The sequence below is a fragment of the Peromyscus eremicus genome, chromosome 14, assembly GCF_949786415.1.
Source record: "Peromyscus eremicus chromosome 14, PerEre_H2_v1, whole genome shotgun sequence".
NCBI lineage: Eukaryota > Metazoa > Chordata > Mammalia > Rodentia > Cricetidae > Peromyscus > Peromyscus eremicus.
The window spans coordinates 71,140,924-71,160,420 of NC_081430.1; the positions used below are offsets into that span (position 1 = coordinate 71,140,924).

A 19,497-nucleotide genomic window follows, 5' to 3' on the forward strand; every position below is an offset into this window, starting at 1 on the left:
GGAGTAAAAGCTGCTAAAAATGAGAACAGTGACGGTGCTGATCGAAGTCCAGGAAAACCACAAGTCTAATGCCCAGCTCTTTTCTTCCCGAAGGCCCACTGTTCCTTTTTCTTCCTCCGTCTCCAGAGTCCACTCGTGATTCTGATGCACAGGGGCAAAGGAAGGCAACTTTAGGTAGAGCATAAATTAAAGTTCAAGCTGTCCTTTGTGTAAGAATTATCTTACACATGTTTTTGAAAAATGCTGTTAGGCTTTATTAAGAAAATGATTTTTTGAAATCTGAATTTGGTCTGTTTTCAGTAAAACTAATGGTATACTACCAAAATAAGCGACCCCACACTGGTTTCTACTTACAAGATTTATACATCATGAAAAGCAGAAACAGTGTCTTGCTGTTGGCTAAATAGAGCTGTTGTGTCCAGGCCCTAATACCTGACTTCTGGAAATGAGTTTGCCGAAGATGCTTTCCTTGTTTTGTTACATAAAGTATACATAAAATGATGCTGACCTCTGCCCTAGCCCCAAGAGATGCCATTTAATGAGTACAGAAGAATAACCATGGGTTTGGAGGAAGGTGGAAAAGTAGGCAAAAACTAAATTCTTGATGTCTGGTTTCAATGTGGCAGATCCTTAAAATGCTTTGGCATACCACAATAATTAAAGGGTTTAAACAATGAAGGAGAACACCTAGAAACAAAATCCTACAACTGAATAGTAAGAATGAACCATATTTTTAAATAGAATCGATACAGATTTCCGTGGTTCAAATATTTTAAAACACTTAACAGTAAAAGTTTTGTATAGCCCTTGAGATCAAAAAGAGCAATATAAATAGGGAGGACTCTCAAAGACCTTAGTCCCAGACATGCTTAATGTAAATGATTGGAGAAGGGAAATGCGTTTTCTTCAGTGCTACGCAAAGAAATTTTAATTGACTTATTTTGGCAGTGAGAATCATACAACCTACCATTAATAACTCAAATTTAACAATATTTGCTCATTGCTTTGGATTATGACTGTATTCAAGAAGTACTATTTTCAAACACTAATTAATCATTTTAGATAAACTCTTAAAAAATGCATTTATGGCCTCAATGAGTATGACTGTTTATTACATTTTCCTTATAAAAGCTGAACTGTTTTATATACTCTTTATGGAAACAGTGCACAGTCATAAATTAGAAGATGCAACTGTTTTAGGTATTTTCCTGGCCCTGCGCTTGCCTGCCAGCAGTGCAGCTGTTTCGGGTTTCTCGGGATAACATATAAAAAGCTGTGTGCACACTGCAAGTTTTTACTGGACCTGCCAAGCCAGAAATGGTGTGACTCAACTTTCCCAGAAGGAAGCCAGACCAAATGCAATGAATCAATAGTTCGCTGCACATTGGTTTTTATTGCAGCCATGAAACCAATTCCATTGGTGATAGTTGTCCTCTGACTGTTGACCAGTACTGTGGGGCCTGTATTCTGCTGGCTGTGAACTGATGGAACCAGAAGGCCACCCTTCTCTTGAGGATCTGAGGAGAGTAAGGTGCCATCATCTGGTCAGAATGGAGTATTTAAATTCAGTTTTCCTATAAAACTATTACTTATTTGTGTGACTATCATTATCACTGAGTTTCCAGGGATAGGAGGCGAGTTTTCCTCTCTGAGGTAACTCACCACCTCACCTTGTTTCTTTATTGGTAGGAATCCTTGTTTGGTTTCTTGTTTGTTTGTTTGTTTGGGGCTTTTGTGACAGGGTCTCACTTTGTACCCCTGGCTGACCCAGAACTTGCTATGTAGACCAGGCTGGCCTTGACTTCAGAGATACACTTGCCTCTGCCTCCTGAGTGCTGGAATTAAAAGTGTGCATCACCAAACCTAGCTCTATCCATCAGAATCTTAACAACTGACATTTTATTGTGTTCTCGGAGGGCACTAAGAAAATAACTTTGTGGTCATGTGATAGATTTAATGAATTCCTCTTTAATTCCTGTGAGACCTTAGGCCCTACCTGGAATTCATCAGTGACCCTTAATGATGTTAGTTACTGAACTAGAATGCATCCTCTGAGACATATGTGATGACATAATCAGTATTTTATCCCTTCAATTTTTCACTTATATACATTTCATAAGATACCATAGTTGTATATAATGTGTATAATTATATTACATAGAATATCCATGATTAGTATTCTATATAGCATGTATAAGTTTTGAGGATAGATGTTCAAATAACTTAGTATGCTATAAATATACTACCCACGTAGTTTAGATTGTTGCTCAGTAAACATTCATTTATTTCTCCTTGGACTTTCACCCTTGGCAGAAAAGCAAAGATTTGAATTAAGACCATGGTCTGTGCAATGTGAATAAATTATAGCCAATTCCAAGAGCTTGGCCGTTTCATTTGACAGGCTTCTTCTATTTGGTCCCTTAAATTGCCATATATATTTTAACCATACAAGCTTATTAAACATAGATACAAACAAAAAACCTGACTTGTTATTATGTTAGAAATAAGAAGTTGCTCATGCATTAAGATCTCGACACACAGGAAGTTTGAATGAATGAGTAGAAAAGGTTCCAAGCTATTAAAACGTCCTGCTTCCTGATTTATTCATCTGTCGTACCTGTAATTCTGAAGGCGGGCGAAGCAGCTTTGTTTCCAGGGACGTTGTGGCTTCCTACAGAGACATGAAGCAAGGCTGGAAATACTCGTTTTCCTTCAGCGGTGATGATGGTCATGCTGACCAGTTATTCATCGGGCTGGATTGTCTTATTTTTTAAGGCCTGTTTTGTCTATTTTTATGAAGGCAGAAATTCTTCATTGGTATAAAGACTGAGATTGAAGAAACATTGTTATCCTATCTTTTGAAATCAGTTCAATTCTTCTATACCTACTCTAGATTTCTTGTGCATGTAATTTCTAAGTTTCTTTTCCTGCAAGGAAGAAGACAGTATGCTTCTGGGATACTGAGGTGATTGTGAACTATTGTGTGCTCTCTCCCCTGCCCCATTTCTTTTCAGTATTGAAGGATTTGCTTTAAAACGCGTCTGTAAAATGTTCGTAGCATAATAATGTCATGATGTGTATTGATGAAGAGCATGCTGGAAAGGACAGCATTCATTGCTGTCTAAACAGCAGCCAGCAAAACGAATCAGCACTGGAAACTGTGAACAGTGAACATTTTAGTATTTCATCAAAATGTGAGTTAGAAACCTTCAGAACCATCCTAGACTTCACTGTCCTTTGTAGCCGAGTAGTAGTTAGACACTCTGTGTATACAGTTGGCATGTTTCCTTTTAAAAGGTTCATTTATAAAAGCCTGAACATTTTACTGTCAGAATTCCTTTTAAAATTTGGGTCAGTTTTATACTTGCTTTATAAAATGTCACCAACTTATATGTTTTTCACGTCAATCTACACTTTTTGTTTTCTCCTAGGTATTTAAACCACGTCCGAGCTGCCTCTCCACAGGACCTTGCTGGTGGCTACACTTCCTCTCTAGCTTGTCACAGAGCACTGCAGGATGCATTCAGTGGGCTTTTCTGGCAGCCCAGATAAACCTGTACTTCCTCATTTATAAGATTTGGATCTGGGAGCCAAACCAAGGAGCTTGCAAGAAAGAGATGTGTAAAATCCCAGCACACAGCTGCCCAGGCTACACCACATCTAGTTGCTGTGCTCAGATGTTTCTTCCAGTCTGAACCAGACTGAGAAAAGTGCTGCCTCCAGATTCCTGGAAGAGCTTTATTTTCTACTTCTGTTCTCAGAGAGGGTTTGAAGCATTGAACCTCATCTGACAGGAAAGGAATAAAGGATTTCCCTATGTATGGACTTGACAGACGTATAAAAATTTTTTTAAATAAAGCTTGACTTTATGGTACATTTTGTGGTTTTTCTCTTCTTATAGTGTTTTTCTGGAACATGTTTCCAAATGCCTTTTTTATTATAACATTCAGTGTTAATATCCAAGTCTATATTTTTCCTATAAAACTTCTCTTTTTTTCCTAATGTCTTCTCACTAGTGGTCCAGACAAGTGGCCATATCCCCTCCTGCCAGCAGGCTGTGGCAAGGGAACCTCACTGGGATGACGCTTCCTCGGCCTGAGAAACTCAGGGCCTGTATTGTGCAGTGCAGAGTGAGGCCACCCTAATATGGTTCCCAGCTGTGAGCCACACTCAGGATAAACCAGAGCCTGGCATTAACCCGCTTTAATGACAAATTCAAAGAAGTGAGCTAATAAAATTTAATACATCAATGGCACCTTTCACTGCCAATGTGAGCTCATTTTATGATGAGATGTTGAGACTGGAAAAGGCACCACTTAAGTGAAATTTCTCTGCATAAATTGTAGACTGATGTAGTTTTCCACCCAAATGTCAAGGGGTTTTATTGTACTCATGGTTTTGCTTAGAGTTTGGATGTGGATAGGATAGATACACGTAGCATCCCAACCTTGTGTGAGTCTGTCCATAGGCCCCTGGATGAGGAATATAGTTTTTCAAGGAAATTGAAGGATTGTCTAGCAAATCTCTGTCACAACAGACACTAATCCTATGGGTGGAGAGTTAAATGAATCAAGACTTGTGGTGACGTTAGAGCATAACAGTCATCTGTAACAGTGCCATCTTATTTTACTAAGTGGGGATTCGGTTCAGTGCATCTTGTGGTACCCCATTTCTTTGCTTTTGATAAATGAGAAAACGAAGACATTGAACAAGCCAAGATTATATATGGAAATCAGTAAAAAGTTAGAATTAGACCACAGGTTAGTTCTCAATCCAAATCCAGTGCTGACCACTCTGCAGTGTGTATAGCATATTCCTTATATTAGGTTTTTGCTAATTGATAATTCATGCTTTTAAATCCAATCTGTAAATCTGATAAAGTGATACAATGAACCTGTGGTTAGGGCTTCGCTGCCCTTGGGTGCAGAAATTAATGTATCTAAAGGTAATGAGCTAATTAATGACCGTTTCAGAGGCTTTCAAGCTTTGTTTTGCATCTGCCTTAGAAATCCTTACTTGACGCTGTTAGGTAAATGAAATAGAAAAAGAGTGTGTCAGTAAGCAATGGGAATATCCCAAATTGAATCTTGTACTTCTTTCTCACCCTCCCAGTGAGTTCTTCCTAGAGACAGAGTATACAAGTCTCTCATCTACATAAGTGTCTGTTCTGCAGTACTAGTACAGAAATAGCCAATTGACAACTTTTGCCCCATGCACTGTACTTCATGCTTCATGTATTTTCTTTTTGTTGTTGTTGTTGTTGTTTTGGTTTGGTTTTTTGAAACAGGGTTTCTCTGTGTAGCCCTGGCTGTCCTGGAACTCACGCTGTGTAGACCAGGCTGGTCTTGAACTCAGAGATTTTCCTGCCTCTGCCTCCCGAGTACTGGGATTAAAGGTGTGCGCCACCACTGCCTGGCTGTATTTTCAAATCCTTACAACAATCCTATTATCATCTCTTCTGTTTTAGCAGATAGAGATGTAAAGTAACTTGCCAAGAGCATACACCTTAAAAACTATCGAGCCAAGATTCAAACCCAAGTTGTAAGGCTCCGGAGGCATGCTCTAGAACAGTGGTTCTCAACCTTCCTAATGCTGTGACCCTTTAATACAGTTCCTCATGTTTCCAACCATAAAATTATTTCATTGCTATTTCATAACTGTAATTTTGGTACTGTCATGGATTGTAATGTAAATCTCTGTGTTTTCCAGTGTTCTTAGGTGACCTCTCTGAAAGGGTCATGGGACTCCCTAAAGGGGTCATGACCCACAGGTTGAGAAGAGCTGCTCTAGTGGTAACCAATTTAGAAACGTCAGCTGTGCTAAAGCCTAGGTAATCACTCTTTAGGAAGACTTCAGAAGGTTTTTTTTTTTCTTTTTTGGGGGGGGCAGGAGAGGAGTTTCAAGACAGGGTTTCTCTGTGTAGTTTTGGTGCCTGTCCTGGATCTCGCTCTGCAGACCAGGCTGGCCTCGAACTCACAGAGATCTGCCTGCCTCTGCCTCCCGAGTGCTGGGATTAAAGGCCTGCCGACTTCAGAAGTTTTACAGAGCAAGTGTCTAACTTCTTTGTGGGATATAAACGATGATCTTGTTGATATCCTGAGGGTTCTCAAGTTATCAGACAAAATGACTTTTGCTAACTGCATTGCTTTAAGAGAATAATAATGGTCTGCAGTACACACACATCACAAGATATATTGGTGAGGGTCCTGAATCACGTGACTCAGTAAGGCTCTCCTCTAAGAGCTCCCAGGAGCCATCTTGGGCTGTCAACAGGTGCCACATACTGAATTTAAAATCCAAATAAGTGACAGAAAACTCATCAAAATACTAATAAAGTTTAAACATTGTACATTACCGAGCATCCCAGCTATGATTTTCTACTGGATTCATCAAAAATCCATATCCTAGGAATCATCAGTAAAGGTTAGGGTAGCCCTGGATATAAGTGATCAGTTCACTTAGGTTACATGAAAGGGGGAGATGGGCTCAGCATTTATAAAAGTAAGTAAATATTCTTTGTCATTTATAATCATATTGCATATTTTGTCTGTTAGAGGATAACTAAATGGAGACTGTTCTTATCACTTTATACATATGAATGGATAACCTATATATCATTTATGCTTCATAACCTATATCACATGTGCTTCATGACCTATATCAGTTTATGTTACTTGGGTTATTTTAGAACAGATTGTATTTAAATGCGTAGAGATATACAAATATCTTTAACTTCAACTTACACGCCCATATACTTCTTACCATTTTCCCCACGTGTTCACCTATTGCCTCCTATGCCTCTCACCATTACCATTGGCTGCCTTGTCCTATTTACATTTGCCTGCCGGGCTTCTTAAGTTTGTAATGAATGTTCGAGATCAGAGGTGCACACAGCAAATGTTTCAGGCCTTTCCAGCTAAGTAACAAATTAAGAGCACTATGTGATACTTTCATAATGAGATTAAAAAACTTTCCACAATTTCATTGATAAAAGTCAAGATATAATTAAGCATAATTTTTATGATAATGTCATTAATTGGAGGTCTGTTTCATGTTATCAGAATTAACATTGATTAATCATCTGTAATGAGGGTCTACACACTTTACAACTATCTTTAAATAGGCAGATTCCTTCAAATACTGGTCTCGGTCCATGAACATACAATATCAACTGTGATGGTTGTTAGCTTTCGTGTCAACCTAGAAATCACCCAGGAAGAAGTGTCAGTGCTGAATTGTCTGTATGGGGTTGGCCTGGGGCACGTCTGTGGGAGGAGCTGTTTCAAGTTAATGTGGGAAGCCCCAGCCCCACACAAGGGTGTGTGCAGCACCCTTGCCTAGGCAGGGGTCCAGTGGGAAGACCAGGGTCAGTGCAAGCAAGTACACACGCATTCATTTCTCTCTGCATCTGACTGAGGATGTCAGCTAGCTATTTGAAGTTCCTGCCTTGACTTCCTCACAATGATGGACCATAGTCTCAAAGTATTAGCTGAAATAAACAGCTGCTTTCTCCCATAGCAACAGAAAAGAAACTAGAACACCAATCATATTCATAAACTTGAAAGATATTTTAAAATGTATTTTTATTAATTCCTTGAGAATTTCATACAATATATTTTGTTCATATTCATCTCCACATTACTCTTCCTAGACCCACCCCTGACCTCCCCACCCTGCCCCAACTTCCTGTCTTTTGTTTGTAATAACCCGCCACATCCGGTTTGTGTTCACCATATGCTCCTAGGTATGGGGCCATGCACTGGAGCATGGTTGACCTACCTCATCCTTTTAAGCCACCCAGAAGCCACCCGCTGTCAAAGGCTCCTCAGCTAGGGGTGGACACGCACGCTACCTCCTCCATCTTAGAACGCTTACTAGCTTTATCTTGTGCAAGCAACCACAGCTGCCCTGAGTGTGAGTGCAGTGGTCCTATCATTTGCAGACAACACTGTTTTCCTCTAGTTCCCCCCCCTCCCATCCCTGATCTCTGGCTCTTAAGTGATGGTCCCTGAGCCTTGTGTGTGTAACAGGGTGATATTGATGTCCTAGCTATGGCTGAGCAGTTGTGAGTTTCTGCCTTAATCACCACTATACAAAGAAACTTCTGCTGAAATCTGAGAGCCGTACTAATTTATGGATATAGAGATATGAATTTAGAATGCAGTTTGATATTATGTCTGTTTGGCAGAATAGTAGGTTCACCCTTGGTACTCATGACCTCCCCAACCATGGGTCCTTGGCCAGATTTATAGTGCCATTCATGAGTTTGCTTCTGTGGAGCAGGCCTTAACACCAATTGGAAAGTAGTTGGTTGCCCCCATAACATTCATGCCACTATCACACCTTTGGGTATATCTTACCAACCTGGTCCTTATTGTTCACTATCACACCTTTGGGCATATCTTACTAACCTGGTCCTTATTGTTCACCTCTAAGTAAAACTGTTGACATTTCCCCACCCCCCCTCCACCCACAGTAGATTGTATAGCTATGAAAGCTAGTCAGTAAGGAGGAAGCTCCCTGGTATCAGCTAGACCTCTCCATGTCTTATGACCAAAGTGTGTTTGGTGTCTCTAGCAATAGGGTCTTACCATCAAGTTCTGGTGGACAGCCAAGAGCAGTGGCAAAAGCCTGTACTGTTTTGTGGGTCTCCAGCACACCTCTGATCAACAACTCAAGGGGAGGTATCCCACACCTGGCACTGGGCCTTTTATTTTGCAACCCCTGGCTTCTGGGAGGAGTAGGAAGGCATTTTTAAGAGGATTAGATTCTTTTCCTGGTATTTGTCATTACAGGGCACATGAGTAGGTTCTAGTTTTACTGGTGGAAGCTCCTTAATTGCAGTAAATAGCTTGATGTGGAGACATTCCCTTGGCATTTGCAACAATACCCCAACATACCAAACTTCTAAAAGACATCAAATCCCAAGTCCTCATAAAGTTCATTTCTGAAGTTATTCAGTATTCCAGAATAATGTTTAAGGATGGTTCTTCTTGTTGAGAAAAATCTGTATTGGGTCAGAAGCTAAAAATGTATAATCTTTAGGGCCAATAATAAAGCTCAGCATGTAAAGGTTTCACCTCGAAAGCCTGATGACTTGAGTTCCATCTCCAGAAACCACATAAAGGTAGAAAAACCAACTCCATGAAGTTGTCCTCTGACCTCCACAAGTGTTCCATGGCGAGTGCACACAGGCATGTGCACACACACAAACGCACACAATTTAAACTATTCTTTTAAATCACAAACTTTACTCTTGATAAACAAATTAAATTAGGTGGTACATGTTAGGGTAGATCTCGGCCTCAATTGCTGACAGAACTCAAGGAACGGGTGGACTATTAGTCATGAAACAAATGAGGTTTCCCACGGATACAACTGGTTCAGTCACACACGAAAGACTACAACCTTTTCAAGAGGTACTTGCTAAATAACACAGTGAACAGGTATAAGCTTTAAACTGCTAACATTTTCACGAGCTTTATAAACGGGTCCAACTAAGCCCTCCGCTCCACATGCTTTCTAAAATGTCACTGATGAGAGACTTAGCAAATTCTACTTTGGTTGTACATTATAGTGTTTTCAAAGCTCCGTTTTCATTCATAGTTCCACGCAGAGAGCAGTCACAGAGACTAATCTTTAGTTATTTCAAGCCTGGTCACAAAGCTTCAAAGACCTGAGCAGTATTAGCAACATCTGTCAGCCCCTTAAAAGCCAGGGCAGAATCCTTTACCTCCTCAGCTGCCTACTGACACTGGTCCCACTGTTCTTAACTGACAACTGTTCTTGCCAAAGGCCAATCCTCTTACACATGTTTATTTTCTCTGGATACAGTTCTCCAGTTGCTACATTCAAACACAATTAACTCAGCAACAGTAAATGGCTTTCTTTAATTGGCTAAAAGTCATTTGGGGACTTAGAAGTTATAACCTAATTTTTGTTTTATTTGCTATCCTGGCTTTGAATTTTCCTGAATTATTTAAAAGTTGAGACAAGTACTTGGTGCAGTAATATAATGCATACTGTTATTTCTTTTTCTTTTTTTTGGACAAGGGTATAGATGCTTTGTCATCTAACTGATATCAAAATAATCCATACCCCACTGAAACTTCAAAGCATAATATATCCAAGGTCTATTTCTCCTGATATAATGAGTAGGCACTACTCACAAAAGAATGAAATTTGTGAAGCTGGGCATGGTGACTCACCTGTCATCTGGGAGGCTGAGGCAGGAGGGTTGCTGTAAGTTCAAGCCCAACCTGGGCTGCATAGTAAATTCTGGGTCAGAGTGAGCTAGAGTGTGAGACTCTTGTCCCTAAACAACAAAGTGTAGTGTGGTTATGTGCACAGCATTCAAAATGCTGTCTCCTGAGTTCTAACCATGTCCCCGGGATGTGTAGCACACCAAGCTGCAGTATGGCCATGAGTGTCACCTCGAGGTCTATGCTCTAATTGCTCCACTCTGCTGTCTATTGTGGCAGCAGCTGTAGACAGTATGAAAACTAACTGGAAGGGCAGGTGCCAATCAAACTTCATGCACACCAAAACCTCAAAACTCAAATTCCATGTAAGTTCCATGTCACAAAATGTTATTATTTTTCAATAAAGCAAATCCTCCTGTCATAGGCCATTATGCCAGATGTGGCCTGGAAGGTGTGGGTTTCCTATTCCTCATCTAAATAATTTAACTTTGTATTACTGTTATACTGCTAATTGGTAGTAGAGAAGTTACATAAAATAATCACATTTTTCCACTAATAACTACAATGTAGTTAAATGCTTTCCTAGTTAAGCAGAATATAGTCGCTCAGTTTTTAAAAACTGTCTCTCTGAGGGACAGACACTATTAAAAAACCATTTATCTAATAAAAATAACTTGATTGTAAAATGGTTATATAATTTAGATTTTTAATTTATTAATTTGTTCATTTATTTCGCATCTGTGTATGCATGAGTGCCTTGGTGCACACACGAGGTGAGAGGAGAACTTTCACAAGTGTCTCCTTTGACCATGTTGGTCCCAGGGATCAAACTCAGGTCCTCAGGCTTGGCAGCAAGCACCTCTACTCACTGAGCCTTCTTACTGGCCCATCCCAATTCTACTTTAAAACTGTGCTGGACAATGGTGGTTCATGCCTGAAATTCCAACAACAAAGCCGTCTACTATACAAGTTCAGCTTACTTCAGTTAAATTTTACTTTGGTAATGTTCCATTTATAGGAGCAAAATATAAGGGCTCAATTACAAATACCTGATAGTTAAAGTTTATCAAAACATACAAATTGTACTTCTTTACAAAAAATTTACTGGAGAGATGGAGAAAGCATTTCCAACTAAGAATCTGATGTAATTTGTGGTTCTGAGACGGAATCATCTGTCCTCTGCCGTTTAAGAGATGGCTCTTCGGGATTCTCTGTAACAAATTCAGAAAACCCATTTTAGAGGATTTTTAACAGTTGAATACAACTTTTTTTAAAGAAGATATTCTTTAGATTTTTTTCATTCAGTCACCTTAAAGAACACTGCTGTAGATCTATTATTTTAACAAGCCTATTAGACTAAACCACATACCATGCTAAAACTTGAAGAAACATTCTAAGCTAAGTGGCAAGGTATCACAAACAAAATGACTGGAACTAGTTTAATTTTCCCACTTCCAAACCTTACACACACACACACACACACACACACACACACACACACACACACACAAGCTATGTTAAAGGTATGATACTCCCCACTCCAGTCTCAAGAACTTGCTCACCTACACTGAGGGCCTGGGTCTTGTAGAGTGTAGCAGCAGGAATCTGGAAGGTGATACACAGCATTTCCTTGTTAGGGGCCACGTTTCTCACCAGGTGAACTGAACTACTTGCCTCCAAGGGAACGCCTAACACATCTCCAGCTCGCTGACAGACATCCTGAGCAGGATTGGCGTCTTTGGAGAAGCAGTAACAGTGTACTGTGGGAAGGAACTCACTGCTGCTTGGCTGCCCGTCTAGGAGTGACCTGAAAACACCGAGAAACTCTATGGCCTTTGCTGGCAAGTTCATGACAATGTGGACAGAGGGTTTTGCTTCGGTCGACAGTCCTAGCTGCCGCATTAACTCTTCTCTGACCGGTCCTTGGAGGAAGTCTTTTCCATCCATGTTGAAGACTTTCACTTTTTGGTCAACTTTATTCAGCTTACAATTGTGCAACAGCCATTTATGGGACTCCGGATTGAGATCGTTGGCAAATACTGTGCAGTTTTTCCTTGCTGCTGGTATGGCAAAAGGCCCAACCCCAGCAAAAACATCAAACAAGACATCTCCAGGGCGGAGAAGCTCAGTGATGCGGCCGTGTTCTGTAGAGAGACGAGGATTCCAGTAGACTTTGGAGAAATCAAACTCATATGTGTAATTATTTTCTCGAACCTGAAAAGGAAGGGTATCAGGTTTTTAGTTAATCTCACTGGATTTAAAGTCTGCCCACTGAAACTGCATAGGTTGTGTATGTACACATGAGAACATACGTGTACATGTTACAGCCATAGGAGCAAATAACTTCACTTAAAAACTTTCTGGTTAGACTCCTGGTGTTTATACCATTTCTGCGGCCAGTTAATATCTTGCATTCACCTTTTTCATGTGAAAAGTCAGTTCTCCAAAGCTAAATAATTGTTCCCATCCTAAAGGGTCATAAAGTTGATTCCAATTCACACAAGGAATGCTGTGCGGAGAGGCCGACTAACTGGCTTATGTTCCCAGATGAAGAAAGAAAACAACAGAATCATCTGAAGCCTTCCTCTTCTAGAGCACTTCCACACAGCAAGCAAGCGCCTCTCTACAGCACGCGGGTTGTAAAGGGACATGTTGGAATTTGGGGTATCTATGTTTGTGGTGGTATTTTAATGGTGCTGAAATGTGATTTTATTTGTATGCTAATAAATAAAGTTTGCCTGGAGATCAGAGGTTATAGCAAGCCATAAACAGAAGTCAGGCGGTGGCAGCCCACGCCCTTAATCCGATCACATGGCAGGCAGAGTCTGTGTGTGGTCAAGGATACAGCCAAGCGTGGTGACACAAGCCTTTAATCCCAGCACCAACCATAGAGACCTGGAGGTCTGTATAGACAGGCAGTGACGAGAAAGTCATGTGGCTGGGCTTAGAACCAATGAGAAGGCAGAACAGGAAGGCAATAAAAGCACAGTTTAGACAGGAAGAAGCTCTCTCTGGGCAAGCTACTGCGCGGTGGTAAGCTAAGGCTATTCTTGGCTATTCGCTATTTCTCTGATCTCTTCAGCTATTACCCTGTATTTGGTTCTGTGTTTCTTATTTAATAAGACTGTTTAGAAATTCATCTCATATGTTTTTAGACAACAATTACTAAAATTTTACAAATTTCATATCTATAAATCAGACATTTTAAGCTCCTCATTTTATGAGCAAAGAATCAAAGACCAGAAAGTCCCTAACTTAGACAAATATGCTATATCTTTCTTCTGTTTCCTGGGGCCCTAATTTGATATTGGTATATTACCTTCCCCCTTGGACCAAACCAAACACTTCTGGCCAGGGCTGGAGGCATTTTAGTGTCTGCCCCCTGAGAGTGCCCAGGAATAACCTGGCAGGTGGATGTTTCAAGAACTACTTTTCACAAATGTTCCAAAGCTTGCTCTGTCCCTTAACTGTCCAGGGGCATACTGTGAACATGCCGTCTTGATTCCAAGCATCAGTCTTTCTGTTCACTTTGGGTTGGTATTACAGTGCAGTACCTTGGTTAGCATTTTCTCCTCTCCAGACAGCACCTCCATTTGGAAATTTCGGTATGTATTATCAATATTGCTGGTTTTATTTACTGCCGATGTGAGTCCTGGGTTTTTGTCAATCATAACTTGGCCTAAAATGTGAAAATTCATTATAAATACTGCTTGTTTGTGAAATTATCATTAAAAATACTTAACAGAAATGAACTACATTTTCTTTTGGTTTACAAATAAAAGCTGTACTTGGTGTGTGTAATTCTACCTACAATTCTAAAAAAAATCAAAGAGATAAGTTAATGAATTACAGCCTATGTAGAATTTATGGGTACCTTAAAAAAAAATTTTTTTTGAGGACTTGTGGTCTATCGTTTTCCACATTTTTGTTAAACACAGTCAAATAAACACAAATATGAAACTGGCAAAGGATGGAATGAGAGGCTATGAAGACCCTGAACAGCAAACGGTCCCTGAAATGCCAGCAAAGACGTGCTTGTTCCTGTTGGCCTCGCACCAAAGGTTTCTTTTACTCTGGGTTTGAAACAAATGCCTCCAGTTTGGAAATGTATTTCAGGCAGCAATGTTTACAACCAAGGAGACTCGGGTTCTTCAGAGTCGGACAGACACTAAAAATGTTCTTTTAGTCGAATATTGATCATAGCTGAGAAGCTACAAAGACAAAAATAAACATCAAAAATGACTTACTGTTGCTCTTTAATTAAGTCTGTATCTTTTTGCCAACATTAAAATTTTATAAAGATCTATATGCTCTCATTTCATAAGGAAAGAACTTCATCTGTGAGTTAGTAAAATGTACTGAATATAAATTAGCTGAAATGCAATGAGAATTTCAGAATTCAGAATACAATAAAAATAATGAATCAATGGCTCACTTACCATGTTCTGCTTCAAATATCTGAACTCAATTAAAAAAATTTTTTTGAGAATTTCTGCAATGAGTTTGAGGCTATTAACTCCCTTCCCCAACTCCTCCCAGATCCATCCCATCCCCCCTCCCTACCCACCCAATTTTGTGTCTTTTTTCCCCACCCATCAAGTCCAGTTTGTGCGGCCCACATATTCAGAGCTGTGTTGCCTCCCACCAGCTTTCAAGATATAAAAGTTAATTTTAAATGAAATGTTAAAACATTAAAAGCAATTCTACAACTCCATAGCAAAAACTTAAGAGCTTTGCACTTATTTGGTAGGCCCACTGAGCGCTATCGCCAGCCGGAAGTGTTTTATTTTTAACCCTTGAGCACTTTATGAAAAATTAAAAACCAAGCATGACCAAAGGACGTTTTGAGTTAGGGTAGGCAGGCACTGGCATGTGGGTAGGTAGCCCACATCTGACATTGCACCTAATCCCCTTTCTCAGGGTCACTACTGCACAGGATCAGTGTCTATGTTAATAAAAACAGAGAAGCAGAATGGCAGTATCAAGTCCCAGCCGTGCAAAACACTGACTACTGCATCTTAAAGCTGTGAGTAATTCCCAAAGGTTTTGAAAATTATTGTATTAAAAAGAGCAGTAATCCACAGAGTGCATGGACGCCGAGTATTTATATAAAATGATTTTGACTCGTCTTCCATCTAAAGAGTAAAGGCCTTGGGTCTCCGTGGAGCTACAACAGTGGTGTGTTCGTTAGTTTCTGAACAGCTAGGAACACTTAAAATGTCTTAAAGTGCTTAACATAAAGAAGAGGCGTAATTAGCTAAATCAATAGGTGAACAGCACTGTATATCTGACTCTAAGTAAAACACTGCCATTTTTGAAACCTAGTACTGAACATTGTCCCAGAGGCCTAATGGCTTTTTGGACTGAAAGAATTACGTTCAACACAGAACACAGCTTTGTGTGTGTGTGTGTGTATGTGTGTGTGTGTGTGTGTGTGTGTGTGTGTGTGTGTGTGTCAGGAGACCCAAAGTCTATGCCAATCCTGTGACTAGAGAGAAGATATTCCAAAAGGCTCTCCAAAAACAGGGATGGTGCTTACGGTTTGCCTTCAGATTAAAACTAAACGACCCTGCTTCTCTAAGTTAGCATTTTAAAGTAAAAATTGAAGCACTAAAGTTAGAATCAGTCATTTTTTTTTTTTTCTAGAACATGAATCTGACTATAATACACCTACCAATTAAATGCTTGAACGGCAGCTGATGGTCTCGGAGATTCAGGTGTGCGATGTGCCCAACCCTGCTGAACCCTGAGGTCACGTCTTGACCTTCCGGAAGCACAGCTCTCAAAATTTCTTCTGACTTAAAGTTTTCATAAGTTAGTTCCAAATTGTATTCGGATAACTGTGGACTGACATCGAGTTCTTCTAAAGCACCGAGTTCTGCCTTCTCAAAGGACTCAACGGAGAGCATTTTGAAGGGATCCAACATGATGAGTCTACTGTCCTCATCTTCGGGATCTTCAACGACACGCTTTATGCCCGGGCGCTGCAGGGCTACTCTCTTGAGGGCGCGCATCAATCTGTTGACGACCTCTTTCCTCGCTTTGAGCACTGGGATGGACACCGTCTTTTTAAAAGCTGTCCTATCCAGTTCTGTCATTCCTCGAACACCAGAGGGTGGTGAAAATAACTCAGGATCTCTCATACTTGCTTCTGTTTCTGGCATGGTTGAGAATCCTTGTCTCTGACCCAACCAAAAAACACTAGGTGTTTTCCTAAGCCTTGGTACCAATGTCCTTGTGATTGCGGACAAAGATACAGATTCACTGGGGCGGCACCATTCTACTTGCAGAAGTCTTCTTGAGAATCCCAATGGCTTCCATAAGATTCTAAGAAAAAGATTCAAAAACACCATCAAACTACACAGGAGTCCATTCACAACGGCTTGAGAATGAAAACAGACTCTTTTAAATCACCTGCTAAGTGCTGACTGAAAGTCTGAAAGGCATGGGGGGACAGTCTCTCTTGCAGGACAGTACGATTTTTGTCACTGGTTAAACAATAAATTTGTGTCTTCAGTCCGCTTGCCCTTCTAACAGAAGGATTAGCAGTCCAGCTGCCTCCCCATATTCAATGACTTCTGCTCACAATTTTCTACAGAACACACAGAGAATTGGAAGTGTGAAGTCTGAGTTAAGGGGGATCTCTAAATGAAATGGTTACTATATTGGATGCCACCAATGGCCATATTTTCTAGGATATTCTTACAGGCATTTGTATCAGAAGCTTTATTATGAACTTTGTAAACTAAAGAGTAAGTTAATCACCCAAAGTTGTGTGGCTGGTAAGTGGTTCAGCAAGGCCTAAAAGGTAGCTCGCCTAGAATGCATGAAGCCTTGGGGGTCTATTCCCAGCATCACTTATATCAGCCACAGTGGTGCCTGTCTGTAATCTCAGCAATAGGGAGACAGGAGGGTTAAAAGTTCAAAGCCAGCCTGGGATGCATTTGAGACCAATCTCAGAAGACAAAAACCTTGGTTAAGAATGACCTTAAGGGCTGGAGATATAGCTCAGCCAGAAGAGTGCTTTGCCTGGCATGCACACACAAATCCATGGGCTTTCAGCACTGCATAATGGGTACAGCGGTGCAGGTCTCTGAGTCCAACACTCCACTCAGAAGAGCAGGCAAGGCAGGAGAATACAGAAATTCATCCTCCAGGCCAGCCTGGGTAAACGAGATCCTCTCCCCTCCCACGTGGCCTTAGTTTATTGCTAGGATGCCATTCATACTGTAGTGTCTTGGGCCTTGCCTGAAGTGCCTTGGCTTCCGTATTTTGATGGACGAGGCTTGACTGTGTGTTTGAAGCACAGTATTAGCTGTTCACTTCATCTTTTAAAACACCAAGTAAGTGGTAAAGGGTCCTGTCCCAGGCCACTATACTATAAAGCAATGAAGTTTAGAGTTACACTAGACTATACTGAAACTCAGTAATTCTAGGTGTCCATTTATTATTTGTAAAATGTGGATAAAAAACCATGAAAAGATTTTCGTGGTACTGGCAATCTAATCCTGGGCAATACTCATGCTCGGCAATCGTTCAAGCCACCGAGCTACATACACCCCAGCCCTCCCCAGGCGTTTAACTGGAGCACGGCTGCTGCCGCCGGACCGTCCGATCTTCCTCATCACCCGGGACCCTTGCAACCCCTTCACCAGGCGCCCCTTCCCAAGTCCCGGAGGGCGGACGAAGACCAGAACCCTCACCTCATGCTCTGGTGCAGCTCGGCAAGGTGTCTTCTGGGGGTGGGCGTGGCCTCGGCGACGTCATCACTGTTGGCCGCAGAGGGAGCGTAGAGAGTCCGCTCCGGCGGACTCGCTCCGCAATTCCGGGCCGCGGGAAGGTACGGGAACCCGGAAGGGCCAGGCCCGTAACTCCGCCCCTGACGCGGCTCCACCGGGCGCGTGGGGCCGGACCAGAGGCTCGCCGATGGACTTGGTAGTCGGCCGCGGAGCAGCATGCAGGCGTCGCGGGGCAGCAACCAAGCCGAGCCGGGCTGGTACGTCTCTGCCCAGCAGCCGGAGGAGGCGGCGGCTGCGGAAGAGTGGAGCCCGTTGCTAAGCAACGTAAGTGGGCTCCGCTAACAGCGCGGGGCTGCTGCCCTGCAGCATCCTCCAAGCGCTCGCTTGAAGAGTTCTGGACGTGAGGGGACGGACCCCGGGGTGGGACTCGAACCACTGACCCCAGCCGAGTTTGGAATGTGGCAGTCGCTTGGCACGCTCAGTCCAGAGTGGGGCTTGGGACACCGGCCCGGCGGGATGAGCCAGGGTTTTGTGACTCACAGTTGTTTTGTATCTTTGTCGCCTTTCAATTTCCTCCAGTCTTGTGAGGTCTTTGCAAGAATCACGAGATGATTTCTTTTTTGGACTTAATCATGGGGCGAAGGGTAAGGTGAGCTCTAGGCACTTTAATACAGATGTCCCTGTAAGTGAGGACGAGGAGAGGGATCTGTACGCACGCAGCTTGTCCTTAACCTAAAGCCGGGGTAGTAGGCTGTGTGAGCCCCGGGACCCCCGCCCCCTCTTCGGTGCCGAAGATCCAGCCCAGGACCTTGGGCATGCTAGACAAGCGCCCTAACCCAGTACTGCTTTCCAGTCCTGGGACTCCACTTTAACTGAATCCTTATACGGTAACAGTCGATAGTTTTGCTTCTGTTGTCCCTGTAAGGTATTCCTGATCGTCCTTGCTGGGCAGACTTAATTCATTAGGTATATAAATAAAAGGTTAGTTTTGCAGCCCTAGTTCTTGGGGAGGAACAGTTATGGACAGCAGTTCCATGCTGACACAGGGATTCATCAGGAATCACGTGAGCTGAGGCCTCTTCCTTCTCTCAGTCTCCACCCTTTGTTTACCTTATCTTGATCCCTTGAAGTCACAAGAAAGGCCATGGCTCCTCCTGAGGCCAGCCTGGGCCCTGTACTGGAGGAGGTCTTTTTCTGAAAGACCAGGTTCCTCAAATTGCACCAATAGGTCAAAAGGAAAGGAACAAGTGCTGTATCTGAATTTGCTTTCTGGTGCTGTGATAAAGCCTGTGACAAGAAGCAACTTGGGGAGGAAAGGGTTTATTTCATCTTACAGCTATAGTCCATCATGAAGAGAAGTCAGGGCAGGAACCTGGAAGCAGAAACGGAAGCAGAGGTCATGGAGGAACACTGCTTTTTGGCTTGCCCCTTCTGGCTTGCTCAACTTGCTTTCTTTCAGGCAGGAGGGCCTGCCCAGGGATGGCACCACCCAAAGTGGGCTGTGCCCTTCCATGTTGGTCAGGAAAATGCCCCCCACAGGCTTGCCTACAGGCTAG

At 42.0% G+C, this 19,497-nt stretch overlaps 3 protein-coding genes across 4 annotated transcripts in view; 2 read left to right on the forward strand and 1 right to left on the reverse strand.

Annotated features, from left to right (window-relative positions):
* The window catches only part of Mnat1 (MNAT1 component of CDK activating kinase), a 167,961-nt gene extending 164,082 nt beyond the window's left edge, over positions 1-3,879 (forward strand). Inside the window, exon 8 of the mRNA XM_059279473.1 lies at positions 3,432-3,879. Coding sequence (XP_059135456.1) covers positions 3,432-3,552 — 121 coding nt within the window. The 3' untranslated portion in view covers positions 3,553-3,879. The remainder of the gene's footprint in view (positions 1-3,431) is intronic.
* A 6,146-nt stretch (positions 3,880-10,025) lies between these two features.
* On the reverse strand, positions 10,026-18,037 carry Trmt5 (tRNA methyltransferase 5). Its single transcript, XM_059279912.1, has 5 exons — positions 17,906-18,037; positions 15,877-16,529; positions 13,757-13,881; positions 11,765-12,416; positions 10,026-11,413 (listed from the first exon to the last, which is right to left on the reverse strand). Exons 1-5 carry the CDS (start codon positions 17,908-17,910, stop codon positions 11,334-11,336), a joined length of 1,515 nt encoding a protein of 504 aa, XP_059135895.1. The 5' UTR covers positions 17,911-18,037; the 3' UTR covers positions 10,026-11,333.
* Slc38a6 (solute carrier family 38 member 6) overlaps positions 17,991-19,497 on the forward strand; it is a 63,184-nt gene continuing 61,677 nt past the window's right edge. For both annotated transcript variants that reach the window (XM_059279913.1, XM_059279914.1), the window contains exon 1: positions 17,991-18,265. In XM_059279913.1, the coding sequence (XP_059135896.1) occupies positions 18,158-18,265 (108 nt within the window). In that variant the 5' untranslated portion in view covers positions 17,991-18,157. The remainder of the gene's footprint in view (positions 18,266-19,497) is intronic.

Excerpts from the sequence above, each read along its gene's own strand:
- Trmt5 (XM_059279912.1), bottom strand. Across the intron at positions 13,882-15,876 it reads GCCGTTCAAGCATTTAATTG|GCCAAGTTATGATTGACAAA; the intron begins GTAGGTGTATTA and ends TTCACATTTTAG. Across the intron at positions 11,414-11,764 it reads GACCCAGGCCCTCAGTGTAG|AGAATCCCGAAGAGCCATCT; the intron begins GTGAGCAAGTTC and ends AATTTGTTACAG.